The 17944-nt window shown below is 62.2% G+C and overlaps 1 protein-coding gene across 5 annotated transcripts in view; it reads left to right on the forward strand.

The window, feature by feature from the left end:
• CCDC85C (coiled-coil domain containing 85C) overlaps positions 1-17612 on the forward strand; it is a 76905-nt gene extending 59293 nt beyond the window's left edge. For 2 of the 5 annotated variants that reach the window (XM_026515326.4, XM_057318545.1), the window contains exons 3-6: positions 8046-8153; positions 12945-13040; positions 13898-13996; positions 14675-17612. In XM_026515326.4, coding sequence (XP_026371111.3) covers positions 8046-8153; positions 12945-13040; positions 13898-13996; positions 14675-14764 — 393 coding nt within the window. In that variant the 3' untranslated portion in view covers positions 14765-17612. Of the gene's footprint in view, positions 1-21; positions 2438-8045; positions 8154-12944; positions 13041-13897; positions 13997-14674 lie in introns of those variants that run through there. The other 3 variants (XM_026515327.4, XM_057318546.1, XM_048220052.2) reach the window with 2 other exon arrangements.
• The last annotated feature ends 332 nt before the right edge of the window (positions 17613-17944 follow it).

The raw sequence follows: 17944 nt of genomic DNA on the forward strand, positions 1-17944 counted from the left end.
GGGGCCTTTGCTCTGGGGCAGGTGCCTGTCCTGCTTGCTGCAGCCACTGGACAGCAAAATGAAGGCCGGGACCACGGTCCGGATCCAGAGCCTCGGGTCAGTGGCCTTGTGAGTCTGTCCCAGTCCGACTGTTCTTTGTCTCATGGTTCCCCCAGAAAAGCAAGTTGAGCGCCCAAGCCCTGAATTCAGGATGCTGTTTGCCGTGTTGTTCTGTGGTCTAACCGGGCATTGCTTGTGGCCCCTTTTCCACAAAGACAGGAGTGCCCCCAGCCCCGTGGCCCCTCCTGTCCTGGGCCACATTGGGAAAATACACCCCCATTCCCAGTGGTGGACCTGGCCGTGGACTTGGGGGAAATGTTCACGTGCTCAGGTCACGGAGGGGTGGCCTCTCTACTCCTTCCTCCCTGGGGCACCGCTGGTGTCAGAAGGGTGGCCCCCCATAGCTTGCCCCGTGCCCAACTGTGCAGAGGGGGAGGTTGTCAGGGGCCCTGTGTCTGGGCATCAGGGGGGTGGCAGCTCTCCGGGCAGTGGGTGCCTCTGCTCGGACCTGCTCCCAGGGGTCAGACCTGGGGGCCGGAGGCAGCAGCAGAAGGGCTCTGTCTTCCACCCGTGCCCACGCCTGGGCCAGGCCTGCTGGCCAGAGATGTCCATTAGATGGAGGGATGCAGACCCTTGCCGGGATGCAGGCTTGCTGGGATTTAGGGACAAGAATGCGCTTTTGCCTGGCTTACGGCCAGTAGCAGGCAAGTACTGGGAGCTCAACGTCTGGCACAAAGGGCTCCAAGTGTCTTATTTCTCTGGTGGAACTTTTCTTTCTCGCTGACTGAATGAAGCCTCGTGAAGCCAGGCTGCTGTGGCCGTGGTTGTGTGGGCTCGTGTGTGTCCTGGGGGGCGGGGCACACAGGGCCCTTCCCCGCTCTCTTCCTCAGCAGCGACTCTGCTGGTGGGCAGAGCTCTTGCCGAGGATCTCCCAGTGAGCAGGTGTCAGGAGCACACCCAGCATCCCAAGAAGAGGGCAGCCCCGTGGTGCTGGGGCCTCAGCAACCTCCCTCCCCCCACCCCTCCCATGCATTGTGCACCTCGTCCGCTTCCTGCAGCAGAAGAGTTGGCCCTCAACCCACAGTCAGCAAAAGCACCCAGGAGCCGTTGGCATTGGCAGAATGTCTCCAGGGTCAGGGATGGGGCTCTTGCTGCCCCTGCCACCTGCTGGGATAAGGCCAAGCTCTTGAGGGTGGCTTGGCGGTGCTGGGTGCAGAGGAGGGCGCCACTGTTTCGAGCCACACAGGAGAGAGGAGAGAGAGAGAGACAGAGAGGGCCCCCCTGGCCTGGGGCAGCTCAGGGGGCACCACTCTGTTTGCTCACCTGGAAAATGGGCACTCACATACTCCGTGTGTAGCTGATGGCCCTAGGGGTGTGGGGGTGACCAGGCCCAGGCCCGACCACCTCCTTGTCCCAGCTGGCAGGAATCATGAGCATATGGGGCTGCTGCAGGCCCACGATGACAGTCCTGGGCTCATTTTAGGGGAGTCCAGGGAAGAAGGGGTTTACTTATTCTTCTTCCTCCTGGCCTCCAGCTCACACATGGCCTCCTACCGACAGCCTCCCCAACCACCCCCTGGGGGCTTGGCACTTAGTCTGAGCTCTCAGCCCTGTGAGCTGCTAGTTGTCGTGACCCCCCTTGGGGAGCCCGGCCCCCACGTCCGCTGGACTGTCAGCTACTCAGGGACTGTGCTGCTGGCTGTCCAGTGGTCACATCTGCCTCTCCAGCACTTAGCACGGCTGGACTAGGTGGACACATCTCGGGGAACCCCTAGCTGCCCCCCACCCATAGTCCTAGGCCCAGACGGGAGGCTGGCTCTTGCCCAGAAAAAGGAAGTTCTGCTTAACAAGGCAGGGCTGTTTGCTTCATAAGGTAGTGAGTGTGTCATCTTTGGAAGTAATCAAGGGATGGATGACCACGTTTGGAAATCTGGGAGAGGGAGAGATTCTTGTCGTGGGTGGGATTCTGGCCTGGGCCTCATGGTCCCTAGCTTGTCAGACTTGATGATTCTGGCACTTAAGTGTTGTCACTGCAATCAGATTGCACAGAAATCCCCAGCTCTGCAAGGAGTGGAGAGCACCTGCCTTTTGCGAAAAGCGGGAGAGAGCAGGATTCATCTTTGAATCACCTTCAGGGGACATGGCTTTGGGGTTTGGGCTGGAGGGCGGAGAGCCTCTGTGGCCCCCACTTCCCACTGCCCCCACCCCTCCCCTCATGGCCTCTATTTAACTCCAAAATAGCTTTAATTAAAAATGTGCCAGCGTGTTCACAGAACTAAATTACTATATTGCAGTTCGTATTTTCTTTCTCGCGTTGGCTTTAAAATTTCATCAACACAGCTGCTTCCTCTGTGATGATTCATTTCGAGCCCCCCCCCCCCCCGTTATTATTTTTCCTGGGGATTCTATGCCTGGCTGGGCTGGGGTGGGGGCGGCTGGCATTGACGCTGGGGCCTGGCTCTTGGTTCCCTCGGTTCACTCCCCTGCTGGGCTGATAAATGAAGCCTCCGTGTGCGCCCAGGAGCCGGCTTTACAAAAGAGCAAGAAGGCTTGACCCGATCTCACGCGGGGCAAGTGGGCCGCTGTGGAGGGGAGGGGAGAGGTGGCCGTGCAGGCCCGCCCCCCTCCTCCTCACCCCTGTGCCACACCACGCCACGCCGGGTCGCTCGAACGCTCAGGTTGGAAGAGACCCCAAGATTGACACCAAGGGCTGCTATGACAGAGCTTCCATGACAGAGTGTATTGTCTCGTGGTTCTGGGGGCCGTGGAGTCAACAGATGAACCCGGGGGGGGGGGTACAGTCCAACCGGCAGCCATGGTGTGGCGGGCCTGATGGTGGAAGGAAGTGGTTTGGGTTCCCGAGGATCTGAGTTCCCATGACCCGTGCTCCAGCACTCCCCTGCGGTGAGGCTTTAGGCAAAATGCTTCTGTCCTGGTGCCTCGGTTTCCTGACGTGGAAGACGGGGGTGGTGGTGACGCCCAGTACAGCGTGTGCCATGCTGTGACCTGGGGGGTGCCCCGGGGCGGTGCCTGCCTGCCCGCCTCTCCCTTTCCCGGTCTTGGGGACCTGGGCCGTTTGAGGCCTGGCAGACTTGAGCCTGCCTCCCTTGGCTCGGGCCTGGCCCGTCCCTGAATGAACGGCTCCTCTTTGGCCCTTGTGTGTGTTTTGAACCATATAGGCTGGGGGACAGGGGAACAGTCTGCCACCGTCTCAGCCTGTGCTGGGACCTCAGTTCTGTGTTCTGAGTCCCCGAGGTGGACGTGTCATCCTGAGTGGCTGGTTCTGGGCCCAAGCCCTCCAGAGAAGCTGGCCTCCAATATTTCTGTGGTGGTGTCTTCGTGACATGTCGCCGGTCGTCAGGCCCTGAGCCTCCCTGCTCACCCTGTTTGGTGTCTAGGGTTGGTGGTCACATCCTGCTCCCTCTGCTGTGAGTGGCGTGGTCCTGCATCTCCGGAGAGCTCTAATTATTTCATTAGCCGAACCTCAGAGCCGGTCCGGCCTCTCCCTCAGCCAGGGAGGAAACCTCTTCTTCCCAGCAGCTGAGCAGATGGTCTGGCTAGCCACGTGGGCAGAAAGAGACTAGGAATGCCACCTCTGTCGCCTCTGTCCCCGAGGCTTAATCACTGTCCACTGTGAGCCACACGCTCGGTGACAGTCAGTGCCAAGCCCCGGACTCTGGAGCCATAGGACCTGGTTCAAATCGCCAAAGTGTAGCCTTACCAGCTGGGTGGCGTTGGGCTAGGGACTTAACCTCTCTGTGCCTCAGTTTTCTCATCCGTCAAATGGGGACACCAGTGGTGCCTGCCCCGGGTTTAAAGAGCCGATCCCGCAGAGCACCGAGGACCAGGGTTGGTTCATTCATGGGCAGTGGTGAGAGTCGTGGGCCATCCAGCAGCTGGGCGACCTTCTTGACCCCAATTTACATGCAAGCAACAGAGACCTGGAAAGTTGAGGAATTGCTCAGACTTACCCAGCCCGGGTGGGATTTGGATTTTGCAAGTCTGTGCCCAGCCCCCCAAGCCCCGCCACCTCCTCTTGCGGGGGATCCCGCGGCCTGTCCCTCGCTCATCTTACTGGAACAAGTATTGGCTTGTCGAGGGCACCTGTCATGGTTGATGGTCACTGTGGTGGTTGAGACCTGTCCGCCGCAGGCCACGTGGTCCCGGGCAGTACACACACCCCCACGTTTGAAAACTGGGATTTAGGGCCAGAAATTGCTTGGGGCGTAGGGATGCGGTGCCAGCTGCGGAGAAGTCATATTAGCCATGCACCAGCCCCACGTGGAACCTTTGCGGGCTACTATAAGCACATTAGGAAGAACCCTCTGGGCCCCCAGCCACGCAGCAGCTGCGTTTTCTTAATGGCCTGCAAATGAGTTCTCTGAACGTTAAAGTGGAAATGGGAGAAAGCCAGTCTGGTCAGTAGGTAGTAGCAGGATGCCCTTGTGAGCGGCCTCGCAGCGCCCCTTCCCTGCCTCTGCCCGCTGGTGCGCCGGGATCTTGGGGCGCCTCTGGGCTAGTGCAGCGGGCCGGCCTTTCGGGGCTGTGGGATTCCCATGTGAGCCCCAGGAGGGTTGGGTGTGGGCTGGTGCCGGTCAGTCCTTGTAGATGTGGGGGGGTTCTAAAACCGTGGGGGCTCTGGAGGTACCCGCCCTGGCCCAGCCGAGGTCCCGGCAGCTTGGGGCGATCGGGTGTCCAGGGGAGGGGGGCGGTGGGGGAGTCGCGGCTGGCGTCTGCTGGGTGACCCCGCTCCTCTTCCCTTCCAGCTGCCCCGCCCCTACGGCCGCCCCAGGAGCTGGCTTCAGGTAGAGTGGGCTGGCGGGACGCGTTTGCAGTGCTGTTTGGGGTGGGGGTGCTTTGAGTGCTGTGTGCTGCTCTGTGTGCTGTGGGAGCTGACCACCACCCAGGGGGCCCTGGTTCTGCCTTTTCCGAGCTTGCATTCATGGGCAGCTTCGCCAAATAAGAGAAGAGCCTGGAGACCGCGGCCCCCCGCGGCCCTTCTCACCCAGCTCTCCCAGCCTGTGTCCGGCGGTCTGAGTTGTATCCGGACACCCCTTACGTCAGTGCTCACCCCTGAGCCCCCACAACAGCGCCCGTGTCCCATGTTAGCTCTGCCTCCTTGTCGGGTGCACGCAGGAGGTCCTTCTGCGGCACGCGGTCCCTCGGCGACCCAAGCCCTTTGGGAGCAAGAAGGAGGGGTGAGACTAGCTGCCCAGAGTGAGCCCACCCACAGCTGCTGCCCAGACAAGAAGCCTCAAGTGGGCAGGTGGGCGGGGTCCTCCCTCTGTATCCTGCCTTTTCTGCTCCAGCACCCCTCTGACTGTGCTCCCCGGGGTCCCCTGGAGGGCGAGAGCTGGGGAACTCGGTGCAGGACCGCGGGGTTCCAGAGAGGCTGGGGTAGCCAGTGCACGGCAACTCGGAGCCGGGCAGTGGTGCGGTGACGGCCCCAGACAGAGGCTCCGTGTCCTTAAGTGGACTTGCGGGCCCTGTGGCCTCCTGAGTCTCTCCCTCCCGGCTGGAAGGGGCAAGTCTGTGTCTGCACCTGATGTTTCTTTTACTTTTAAGGATGTGGGAGTCCCGCCCACTCTGTGTGGCAGATCCTTTCTCCCTGTGTCCTGAGGGACCCACATTCGGGATTGGGGATGGGGCACATGTCCTCTCCCCGCTCCCTGCAGGTGCAGGCCCAGCCACCCCACAAGCCCCTTTCAGCTCCACTTCCCCTCAGTGATAAAAACCTAGGGATTTCATTCTTCCAGGGCACCAACAGGCGAATCCCAGGATTTTTAATTTGGATTTAAGTGCAATTATGGTCCCTCATTTTGATGCGTCATTAGTCACATCGCCCCTAATGAGAGATTGTGCGTTTTTCCTGCCAGCTTTGTGGGTCGCTAATAAAGTTCTGTGGACGTGCAAATATTTATAGATGATGGCTGAAGGCAGGGGTGGGAATTGCACGTGCTAATTTAAACCCTCCCCCCACCCCCTTGTACACACACGTCCTCCCAAGGAAATTATCTGGGGGGGGGTGGCGGGAGCAGGCAACACAAATGCGTGTTTTCGGTAACAACATGTGAGTTGCTTCTGAGCCCATTTGGTCCCGGGCCAGAGGAGCTGTGGAGGAGGTGAGACTCAGCCCAGAGGAGGATCTAGGCGGTGTGGGGAAGGACAGGGCAGCGTCCAGCTGTCCTGGTCCCGGGGCTGGCGGGAGAGCGCGGTGGCTCAAATCCCTGGCCAAATAAATGTCTGTGTGTGAGCTGGGCTGAGCCTTAGCCCTGGCCCCTTTCTCCAGCCTAGCCAGGCAGGTGGGGGGTGTTCCCGCAGAATGGGGTCGGAGGGCGCCGCGAGGGCCTGGTGGCAAGGGGTGTAGCTGCCCCGTGTCACCGGGTTTAGAATGCGCTCTCTGTCGGAGAAGAGTTTGTAACTGTCACGGACGCCTGGCCAGGAAGGTAACTGCCTCTGAGTGAAGCTGGGTTGATGCCCCCGCTCACCGTGGGCGAGTCAGGGAGGCACAGGTGCCCTGGTGGGGGGGGTCCCCCGTGGTGGGGAGTGAGGGTCGGCACTGTGGCTTCTGTCTTTTTGGTGCCTGGTGACAGGGGGGCTACACTACATCGGACCTCTGGCTGGACCAGGGAGGACTAACCTGGCTCTGGTTAAGGGTTGGCCATAATTGGAGGTGTGGCGGTCCCATTTTAAGGGTTCCTGGGGACGTCCTGCCATACTTCAGGGGCCACCATGGGAGGGTGGGTCCTCACTTCTGTCCCCTCTGTGCCTCTTGGTGACTTTTGTTTACACTCAGGTCCTCCCGGAGGCTATGGGAATAGTTCCCGCTCCGGCTGGGGTGCCTGGGTGGGGGGTGGTAAGCAGACGAGGGGTCGCTTGGACCTGCTTTCTGATGTTTGCTCTTGCGCCTGGCACGGGGCACCTGCCTTCAGAGTGTTCACTCCAGTCCCCCAGACGCTTACAGGGTGCCGCTCTGCCCCCTCAGCCGGCCCCTGAGACTGATGGGGGCGGGAGAGCAGAACACAGGGAGTTGGTGAGGCTGGAGAGCCGTGAGAAGGGGGGTCTGCGTCCAGCAGTTGGCAGGAGCGGAGCAGGCTGTGTGTGGGTCCCTCCCGGACCAGCGGGGCAGGGGGGCTGTGTGCAGAGGGAGGGACCTCCAGGCGTAGTTGCTGTGCTGTCTTGCTCACCCCCCGCCCTTGTCTGGGGACTTAGGGGACATTCTACTGTCTTTTATCTGCCCTCAGTTCCTTTGAAGTAGAAGAGGATGTCTGGGCCAGAAACACCCCCCTGGGCTCTGAGTGACGGGCCCAAAAGGCCACGGCTCCTTCTCAGAGGGCCTGTGTTGGATTAAGCGTGACCCCTGGGTCCCCTCCCTCTGCAGATCCCAGTCCCCAGCTCCCAGTATCTGAGGGCATTTGCTTTGCCCTGAGGGAAGTCACCTAAGGCCAAAAAGTGTCCGTCCATCCATTCCTTGATTCCCTCCCTCCCGCACCTCCCCCTCCCTCCTTCCTAAGCAGGCACTGGTTCCTGTGGCCTAAGAGGGGAGAGACGCAGGGCCCACATTTGGGAGCTCCTGTCGGACGGCAGAGGCTGAGGGCAGCCTGAGCACCGCACAGGGACGGGCTCACTCGTGGGAGGTGGGAGGACCCCAGGGGCTGGAGAGAGTGTTCCCCAGGCCAGGCGCGGGGACCCCAGTGCCAGATGCTGGAGCAGAGGAAGAAGGGTGGGGAGCGGGAGTACCCCATACTCATTTACTCATTTATTCTCTTCAAGAAACGTTGATAAAGCACGCACTGGGGAGCAAAACGGAAGCCCCCCGGCCTCGTGGAGCCCGCACGTGATGGCAGTGAGGACTGAGAAAGCAGGGAGAGGGGAGGGAGGGTGCAGCCCACTGCCGAGGGCGGGGGGGGGGTAGGCAGGAGCAGCTCGCCATGTCCTGATGGAGCTGGGTCCTTGGCCCCCTCAGCACAGCCTCTCACTTCTGACCTGTCTCCCTTCCCCCCCAGCAGGCAGGCTCTGGAGAGTTCCGGACTCTGCGGAAAGGCTTCTCCCCGTACCACTCGGAGTCCCAGCTGGCGAGCCTCCCGCCCTCCTACCAGGACTCCCTGCAGAACGTAAGTGCCCTTCCCCTAGAGCCGCCCTGTTCACACGTGGACCCGGTGTCTCCAGAATCCTTGGTCCACATTCCAGTGCAGGGGTGAGGCTCAGCCCGTCTAGTGACCTGCCCGGGCCAGTGGATGGTCTGTGGCTGAGTGGGGACTGGGACCGTCGTCTCCCGCCTGAGCAGCTTCCAGGTCAGGCGAGGGCGATGGTCAGAGCCTGGGCTCTGCTGGAGTGGCCTTCCTCTCTCCCCTGCCTTCCTCCCCCGCTGCCTGGAAGGGGTGTGGCCTCCTGGCCCTTGGAGTCTTGTAGGGGCCCAGTGTGGTGGTTAGAGGTGGAGGCCCCCCGGAGTGATGTGACCATGAGAGGCAGTGTCTGGACGCCACGCAAGAGGCTGCCCCGGCCCAGCTGCCACGCGCCTGTGACTCCGGGGCCACGGTGGGCGGGGAAGGACGCGCGGCTGGGGCTGGGGGCCGCACATTTACACTTACCCAGGCTTGGAAGCGAGGCTTGGGGGGCAGCTCAGGTTTGGGCTGTGTGCCGGTTATCTCCGGGGTCCTCCAGGAGTCCTGGGCTCTGCGGCTGCCCCCGATGGGAAACGGAGGGGTGGTGGCGTGGGGGGCCAGCTCCCCGGGATGTGGCCAGCTCCCCAGGACTGCTCACATGTCCGCAACACAGGTCTGTGGAGGCAGAAAGCACATTAGTGGTTGTCAAGGGCTGGGAAGAGGGGATGGGGATGGCTGATGGGTATGGGGTTTCTTTTTTGGGGTGAGGAGGTGTTCCATGGTGATGACTGCACAAATCTGTGAACGTGCTTAAAACCGCTGCCCGCAAAGCACTTACCGGCATGAGCTATGTGGACGATGGTGGCCAGAGCCACCAGCACTGGTCGAGCGCTCTGGACCGCGGGCAGGGCTGAGCCCCACGAGCAGGGACCCTGGCTATCCCCAGGGAGCGGGGGAGGAGCCGGGCCGGCCTGAGCTCACTCTGCCAGGTGGGCGTGTGGTCTGGACTCTCCCCACCGGGGTTCTGGCCTCACTGTCTCCCCAGGACCCTGGTCAGCAAGTGTGACCCCAGGTGGCCCTGCAAAGCCTCGCTGGGCCGCGGCGCTGGCGGCAGCAGACTGGGGCCACGGCTGGCTGCCAGCCAAGTGCGCTGTTGTTTCCCTTTGGAGGCCCTCACACCTCCAGGAGGGGAGCTGCTGAGACTGACTAGGCCGCAGAGCCACCAGTGGCCAATCATCCCAATATTCCTCCAGGAGCCTGTGGCCCAGTTAGGCTCCCGGTGCCGCCAGCCGAAGGGCCCTGAGAAGTCCGGGGCGCCCCGGTGGGGGTTGGCGCCTCAGTCCTCCATTCCGTCTGGCCACGCTGGTCCTTCTGCGGGAACCCCGATGGCCGGCAGCTGTGGGGTGCTGCATGCCATAGCACAGCGTGTTCTGTGCGCCGAGCCCCCCAGGCCTAGAGGCCAGGGTGAAGCAAGTCTGAAGCTGGGGGGCAGGTCCCAGGGTGCACAGAGAGGGTTGGGTGTCCTGTGGGAGGTGCAGCCATGAAGGCTGCTGAGGCAGCAGGGGAGGGCCCGGGGCTGAGGTGGAGGTCAGGGGTTCTCTAGAAACACTCTTGGGGTGCTGATAGGGCAGCAAGCCCTTGCTGGGCCTGGAGGGACCCTCTGTGCCTGACGCCGCTGGGGGCACAGACTTTCCCACACTTGGCGTGTGCTCTGTAAGGTTACGTGCGGGTCCCGGCCGGGGGAGGGGGGGGATGAGGGAAGATAGTCCACATGTCAGAGGGTCCCGAGGTAAAACAGGTGACCCTGTGGGGCGGGGACCCCCTTTCCTTGCTAGGCTGGCTGTCCCCACCTTCCCTACCTCTGTCCCTGTCCACTTGCCCCATGCCCCGCCCACTCGAGTCAGAGGCTGAGTGTCTGTCCAGGACCCCCCAGCTTCTCTCCCACGAGGGTCACTGGCCTGGGTGCCAGGGGGCAGGGTGCAGGGGGCCCCGGCCGGCCCTGGGCTTCAGGGCCCCGTGGAAGAGGCTGGCCATGGTGAGGTGGGAGCTGCATTCACCAGCCTGCTGAGAGCAGGATCAAGGTCCCTGGGGGAGACTGGTCTTCCTCCTTTTTTTTTTTTTTTTTTTTTTTGTTAGTTGGCTTTATCTTTGAGCACACACTTCGCTGGTTTTTAGCATATTTACAGATTTGTGTAGTTATCACAATAGAACATCTCCTTACCTGACAAAGGAACTCTGTCCCCTTTAGCAGCCCTTCCCCACTCTCCCCTGCCTCGGCCCTTGACCATGCATGGGCTCGTGCCTCTGCAGATCTGCCAGGTCTGGACATTCATTAGCGGCAGGACCCTCCGACAGGCGGCCCTCCGTGCGGGGCGCCGCAGTGGGGCCAGCCTTGTCCTTTGCATTGTCCAGCGGTGTTCGTGGGGGGAGGCCCCGCTCATCAGTGGCTGGACGTCTGTTTCCACGCCTTGCCTGTCGTGGGGAGCGCCGCCCTGAGCATTCCGGACAAGTGGTTGTGTGGACGTGTGGCTGCTGTTCTCTTGGGGACACACTGGTCTCCCCACTTTGGGCACCAGCTCTGGAACCCCAGTCCCGGTTTGAGCCCCGTTGTCCACCGGCGGTTTGGCCATGGCCTTCTGTCAGGCGCACTGCCCTGTCCTCACCTGTCAAATGGGGGTGCAGAAGGTAGCATCAGAGGGTTGCAAGCCCTCAGCGGGCCACTCTGCTCCGGGGGGTGGGGTGGGTGTGGAGGACGCGGGAGGTATCGCGGGGCTGGCCTCCCCCTGTGGCCTGACGGCCTTCTGGGGACAGCTATGCGTGGCGAGTGCCCCGCAAGTACCAGTCCCGCCAGCATGCACGCCTTACACCTGTTACGTGTCCCACACGGGCTTCGTTGACGGCACCCGCAGCCACGCACTCTTTGGCAGCCTGGTGGTGGGGGTGGTCAGAAAAAGGCCGTCCTGGCCCCTCCTGGCTTCCTTCCTGCCTTTGCTCCAGGAACCGCCCCCCGGCGCAGGAACTGCCCCCTGGCCCCATTACAGAGCAGGCTGTTCAGGGGGCCCCAGGTACAGATGGGACAGGCCAGAGGTGCCAGGCGCCAGGTACCTGGTGCCTCCCAGGGCTGAACATGTGTGGCTGTCGCCCCCTGCTGGCCTCTGGTGGAGGGAGCACAGCCTTGGGCCTCAGGCTGCACCTCTGTGGGCACGTGGGCGCACTGCCTTCCACCTGCCTCCCCAGACCCCCTGGATCCCTTTCTGGTTTCCCCACATGACACATCTGGCCTGGGCACCAGAGACCAGGCAGCCTGGGCTGCACTTAGGGAAACAGCCATCGGACAGCATGCCGGGGCTCTGCACACGGCCTGGGACGCGAGAACCCTGTTTCCACCATCCAGACGAGGGAACTGAGGCACAGAGTGGGTCGGGCCCTGCCTCAGGTCACAGCCTACAGAGCCTTGCTCAAGCCCAGCTTTTCCGGCCCCGAAGGCTATGGGGCCCATCATCTGTGTGGAGCCTGGAGAAGGTCCAGGTGGGGTGGGCAGATGGGGAGGGTGCAGAGGAGAAAGTTCTGGGCCCTGAGGGTCTCTGCACAGCATGGCCTCACCAGGCAGGCTCCCAGGGTCATGGCCCTATAAACCAGCTCACCAAGTCTGCCGGGTCACTGGGGTTCAGTGACTGAGAAAGAAACCAAGACTCAGAGGTGGGACGGAGATGGATTTGCTGGGAACCCCGGCTTCCTGGCCTCCCCGCCTGCTTGCACACACACTGGCCGGGGCACTCGGCGTTTTCTTTCTGGCCTCCCGCACTTGCTGGCTCTCGTTAGACCCACTCCCAGTGTCTTCTGACCTTCTGGCTTCTGTTGGCCCTGGGGAGCTCCATCCTCCGGTTGTCCTTCTCTGGGCACTCCTTCTGTGGGTCCAGGGTCCCCCTGCAGCCCGAGGCACACCACTTGGGCCATTAATCCTTGTGGAAAAGCAGCTGGGGACCCTAGGCAGACATGTGGCCTCTCACATAGGTGGGCCTGATTCCCTCCTCATCTGACGTTGTCCCCTGCTCCCCAGGCTGTGGGGAGTTGGAAACTTGATTGCCATTTAAAATGTTTGCTGGGTGGCTCAGTTAGTTAAGCATCTGCCTTTGGCTCAGGTCATGATCTTGGGGTCGTGGGATTGAGCCCCACATCAGGCTCCCTGCTCAGTGGGGAGCCCGCTTCTCCCTCTCCCTCTGTCCCTCTCCCTGCTTGTGCTCTCTCTCTCAAATAAATAAAATCTTTATTTAATTTTTTTTTTTATTTTTTAAAGTGTTTGCTGAATTTGGGGGCATCCCTCAAGTGGCCAGGCAGGCCAGAAACTCAGGGCTGGCAGGCAGGGCTTGGGGCTACAAGAGGGTCCCTGCGGGTGGGGGTGGGAGTGGGGGTGAAGTCTAGTTTAACCCACTCGCCTGGCATTGGGGGAAGGGTGGCAGCTTTGGAGGCAGGCCCCCTGAGGTCTGCTGGGGGATCTTTGCCAGCCCCCATCCTTCTCTGAGCTGCACTCACTTTCTCTGGGACACAGATAACAGGCCCTGCCCCTGAGCTGCCGAGAGGAGCCTGTGGGACGGGGTGGGGTCCAGGTGCGGCCCCCCTGTCCTCTGCCCTGACCCGGGCCTCGCACCCTGCCTCCTCTCCCGCATCACTCAGCCCCACGTCCTGCTGCGTGGGCCCTGGCCCATAGAATCGGGGGCCTCTCTCTGTTGCTGGTCGCACCTCTGGCTACCACCTGGGGGCCATTCAGGACCAGCTAGGACACTCGATTCCTTCCCGCAGGGCCCAGCTTGCCCGGTACCTGAGCTGTCCTCGCCCCCCTCCGCCGGCTACAGCTCTGCGGGACAGAAGCCGGAGGCCGTTGTGCACGCCATGAAGGTGAGGGCCAGGCCCCAGCCACCCGCACCCAGACCCCGCTCTCTCGGGGGCCCCCAGATCCCTGGTGCAGTCGGGACCTGGGACCTTACACCCCACACTGGCTCAGAGGCCGTGGGGGTCTGAGCAGCAGGGCGGGAGGGGAGGGGCCCTGACTGCCCGGAACACCTTGCGGGGAGCGGGGGAGTTGGTGGTGTCGGGTGGCAGTAACAAGTTGGCAGGAGTTTGTCACCGGCCTGCCATCTCAGTAACGGGAAACTGATACCTGGGCCGGGGTGGGGGTGGGGCGGGCGCTCCCTCTAAGTCAGAGAGGTAGGGGCAGGGCTAGGGTAGGACTTGGGCTCCAGCCTCCCAGGCCCAGCCCCACCTGCAGGTGCAGCTCCCGGGGGGCTGGCTCACGCGACCCACGCCTGCCATGGCCGCGCTCCTCACCCCTGTGCAGGACGCGAGCGCAGTGTGGGCCAGGCGTGGAGGCCTGTGTACCTTTGCACAGATGCAGCATTCTTGTACCGGTGCGGGCAGTGACTGGGACACACACACACACACACTCACCCCATGTGTGCAAGTGGGTGCTGTCCTTGTGTCCTTTCATCCGAGCTGGGGGCCCTGGGCTGGAGTGAGTGCACCTGTCCGAGGGTAGTTCTCCCCCAACCTGTCCTCCTTGCTCCCAGGTGACCTGTCCTCAGCTTTGCCCCCAGCGGTGATGTGGGAGTGTGGCTTCCCTTGTGGAGGGTCGCTAGGGTGAGGGAAGAGGACCGGCCCGTCGGGTCTCTCCATGGCCCGACCGTGGGACCCAGTGGCTCGGGATCCTTGACTCCGTGGACAGCCTGCCCCCTGACCCTGGGGCCTGTTCCCCGCAGGTCCTGGAGGTGCATGAGAACCTGGATCGGCAGCTCCGGGACAGCTGTGAGGAAGACCTGAGTGAGAAGGAGAAGGCCATCGTCCGCGAGATGTGCAACGTGAGGCGCTTCCCGGGCCGGGGACCGGGGGTGTGAGCAGGGCGGGTCCCGGTGTGGCCGTGGTCTTGCCCATGTGGGCAGAGCCACGGACCTGGAGGCCTGGGAGGAGGCCCTGGAGTCTGGACGGCCCTGGCCTGTCCTCACCCTACTGCCTGTCCCACTTCTCCCTAAGAGTGGGGGCCCTGACCTCTGCGGGCCTGTCCGTCCCCGGAGCACCACCCCCAGCCCCCAGCACGGGTCCCATTCACCCGACATGTCCCATCCCTTGGTCCCTGGTTGCTGCCGGCCACACAGGTGGTGTTCAGACCGGACGTACAGGTCTGCTCTGAGGGCCTACAGGGCTGGGGCTGTACTTGCTTCTGGAAGTCGGGCTATTTCTGTGGCTGCCCAGGACGCGGAGCCTCAGCCCTGACCCGCTTGGCCGGTGTGTGTCCTCTCTGAACCCTTGTAGGAGCCAGCAGGGGCTCACTGGGCCTCACCTGGGCCTGGGTGTTCCGAACGCCCCCCGCCTCCTACACTGCCTCCTATATCTCTGGGCCCCACGTGGCCTCAGTTTCCCCTCTTGGCCCCATGGCTCTGGGGACATGGGTGATTTTGAGGAGCCCAAGGCAGTGTGGGTACCCAGGCCTGCGGGTGGGCTCGGGTGGGCTCTGCACTCACAGCTCAACCTGCCCTCAGGTGGTCTGGCGAAAACTGGGAGACGCAGCCAGCTCCAAGCCCTCCATCCGGCAGCACCTGTCTGGGAACCAGTTCAAGGGGCCTTTGTAGGGCTGCTCCTCCAGGGACGTGGACTGGCCCTGTGGGGTGCCTAGGACGAGTCGCAGGCCACCGTGTTCGTTTTCTGTGGTGAATTGTACATAGGACGCTGCCCGCCGTGACCTGGCTGCTGTGGGTCCAGCACGACGACAGCCGGGCCTCTGTCTCCCTCCTCACACACCAGCACACGGAAGACGAGAGGCTGCCGGCCGTGCCCTGCGGCTGAGCGACCCGGCCAGCCTCGGTCCCGCTCTGGGGCCGCCCTGCTGAGAGGCTGAAGGCCGCTCTGGGACGCCGGGCCCGGCCTTGGCCGAGGGGCACCTCATCGAGCCTTCCACCCCCTGGCTGCCGCCCGCATTGGACAGAGGCCGCTGGCAGCTGGACCTGGCACAGGGGGCACCACTTCTCCCCCATCCGCTGCAGCCTGAACCCCAGCTCACCGAGCACTGCGTCCCGAGTCGCAGACAGGGAAGCTCATGATGTCTGGCTGGCTGGAGGCCCCGAGGCCCGTCCTCTGGCCTCCCCCAGCCCCGTGCCCGGCTCCCTGCTGCAAGCTGCCACTTGGTTTCAGGGTTCTTGCCCCCAGCCGCAAACACACACACGCTCGCTGCAGACCGGGCCAGGTCGTGCCCTCGCTTTTCGGGTCCCTCCTGCCCGGTGCCTGAGGCACCTGCATTTCTGTGGTTCACACGATGGGCCAGGAAGGTAGGAGGCTGTGGGGAGAGTCTCTGCGCTGAGCCCCACGCTCTCTCTCCAGAGGGGCAGCACCGGGCCGAGCTGGCCTCTGGTGTCCCCAGAGCCTGGCCCGAGCTGGGGTCACTGTGGACAGAGCTGCACGGGCTGGCCGATGGGGGACTTCTGCCCTCTCTGGAAGGAGCCTGACCTGGCTCTGGCTTTAATTGGCTGTGTGACCCTCAGCAGGTCACTCAGCTGCTCCAGGCCCCTGGTGGGAAAATGAGGTCTCAGGTTCTTTGGGCCATGCTCACCCCCCGAGGCCACCCGCTTTGTTCCGCCTGGGCCCTCCGTCACGGCCCGCGCCCGGGCGCTCCGTGTGCTGCGGAGACCGCTGCCGTCTGAGCTGGACGGAGCCGGGGGCTGAGCAGGCTTCCACTGCCTTGCTGCCTCCTCCTAGGTGCTGTCACCTCCCCTCTCTGAGCCTCAGTCTCCTTCACTGGAGAAGGGACAGCCTCGGGCCCTCCTCGCGGGGCTGGGGTTCAGACGAGGCCGCGGTGTAAATGACCACATACGAACTCTAGAGTGCGATAGACAAACGTTGAAATCAGTGAGGAAGGTGAGGCCCAGAGGGTGGGTGATCGGGGGCGCAGTCCAGACAAGCTCCTGGACGCTGGGCGGTGGGTGGGCCACTGTTAATGCTGTTGGCACCGGCCCTGATGGCCACTCAGCCCCTCCTGCCTCTTTCACTCTCCGGTGGTGTTCAGTTCCCTGCCGCAAGCACTTGAAGAGCCCGGGAGGCCACTTTTGAAGCAGGCAGGCCTCGTCCAGTCCTGCATGAGGGACGGGGGCCAGGCGAGGGGGTGGGGTAGGCCACCGTGTTCCTAGAGCCCCAGCGGGGACTCTGTGCCATCCCACCGCCTGTCGGCCATCAGCGCCCTTGGGTTGGTCCTACACTCTCAGGAGAAAGGCTCACAGCCCTCGTTGTGCCCAGGGAGTGCTAAGTGGGTGCTGGTGATGGCGACAGGCATGTTCCTCTTGCCCTGGGTGTTACAGGGAGCTCTGGGCTCTTCCTGGAGGGAGCTCGCCAGCAGGTCAGGTGGTGAGCTCCTTGTCACTAGGGTTATGCATTGGAAGCTGGGGAACATCCTTGGTCATGGTAGCAGGCAATTCTTGTCCTAGGGGCAGTGAGCTGGGGGGCAGAGGCTCCCTCTGGATCTTGGAGTCCAAAGAACTGCAGAGCAGCCCGAGGTGGGGGGGTGGGGGGGTCCATTTTGGGTGGAAGCCACGTCTGGGAGCCCATTTGTCATGTCTGGATCAGGTTGGCTCGGCCACCACTGAAAATAAGCAATAAGTAAGGGCTCCCGGTATCTGCAGATCTGCAAACTGACCCAGGGAAGAACAGCTTTGAAGGGCCCGTCCCCGCCTCCGGAAGGCAGTGACCCTGTCCCTCATGCTGTGGGGGCATCCAGGGGTCAGGTGGCGCATTTCTGCCGGGACCCTTCTGTGCGCTGGGGAGGCAGCAGAGCTGGGTGCAGACCTCCTTCCTGCTGCTGCTCGCGTTCCTGAGCCAAGTGCATGGGGATGGCTTTCAAGGACAGAGCTGTACCTATGACAGTCGTCTAACGGAATAAGCTGTTAAAAAAAAAAGCCAGCAGCACCTCTGCCTGACCCCGCAGGGCAGGGGGTGGGCGGGTGCAGTGGGAGCCCCCAGGCTGGGGAGGGTCAGAGGAGCCGCACCCCAGGGGCGGCTGGGGGGCCAGGTCAGCACCAGTCCTAGCCCTGCCGGCCACACGGCTGTGCGCTCGGGGACGGCGGGTGACCCTCCTCCCCTCTGGAGCCTTAGCTGTAGAAGCTCACGGTGGGGGTGGGGTTGTTGCGGAACTTGGTGCCCTTTCATAAAGGTCCCTTGACGTTTCAGATACTCTGATTCTCCATCTTGAAGCCCCGTGTGACATCTGTCCTGGGGCTTCGGTTCCCACTGTGATGGATGTCACCCTTCCAGCCTCGCCCCAGGTGGCTAAGCCCATCCTGGGATCAGAATCTGCTGAGCACATTTTTTAGGGTGGCACATTTTTATCCAAAAGTTATTAGCTACACATCAGTGTTTGAAGAGAAAAAAGTGACCTTTCATTTTTTTTTTCTTGGAAACTTGAGAGGAAACAAAATACATACTACTGATTTTTTTTTTTTTTAAGAAACAAGCTAAATGCATGACTGCAGAGCGGTAGAGGTGTCTATTTTTCATACTGTGGGGGGGGGGGGAGTATTTGTGCTGCTTTCTGGAATTGGGCTGGAACGTCTGGTTCCGGGCCCGGGCCGTCAGCCGTGCTGTTTTCTGTGGTGGGTGACGGCCGTGAGAACAGGGCCAGCCCCTCCCCTGGCTCCAGGCGGAGCTGGGAACTGCGGACCCCAGTGCCCGTTTCCACCTTCCACTGGACCACTTTGATTTGGGGAGAGCAAAAGAGATAGAACTTTTGATAGTGTGGTAAAAACATTGATTTGAACTATTTTAGTAAA

The sequence above is a fragment of the Ursus arctos genome, unplaced genomic scaffold (genome assembly GCF_023065955.2).
Source record: "Ursus arctos isolate Adak ecotype North America unplaced genomic scaffold, UrsArc2.0 scaffold_25, whole genome shotgun sequence".
Lineage (NCBI taxonomy): Eukaryota > Metazoa > Chordata > Mammalia > Carnivora > Ursidae > Ursus > Ursus arctos.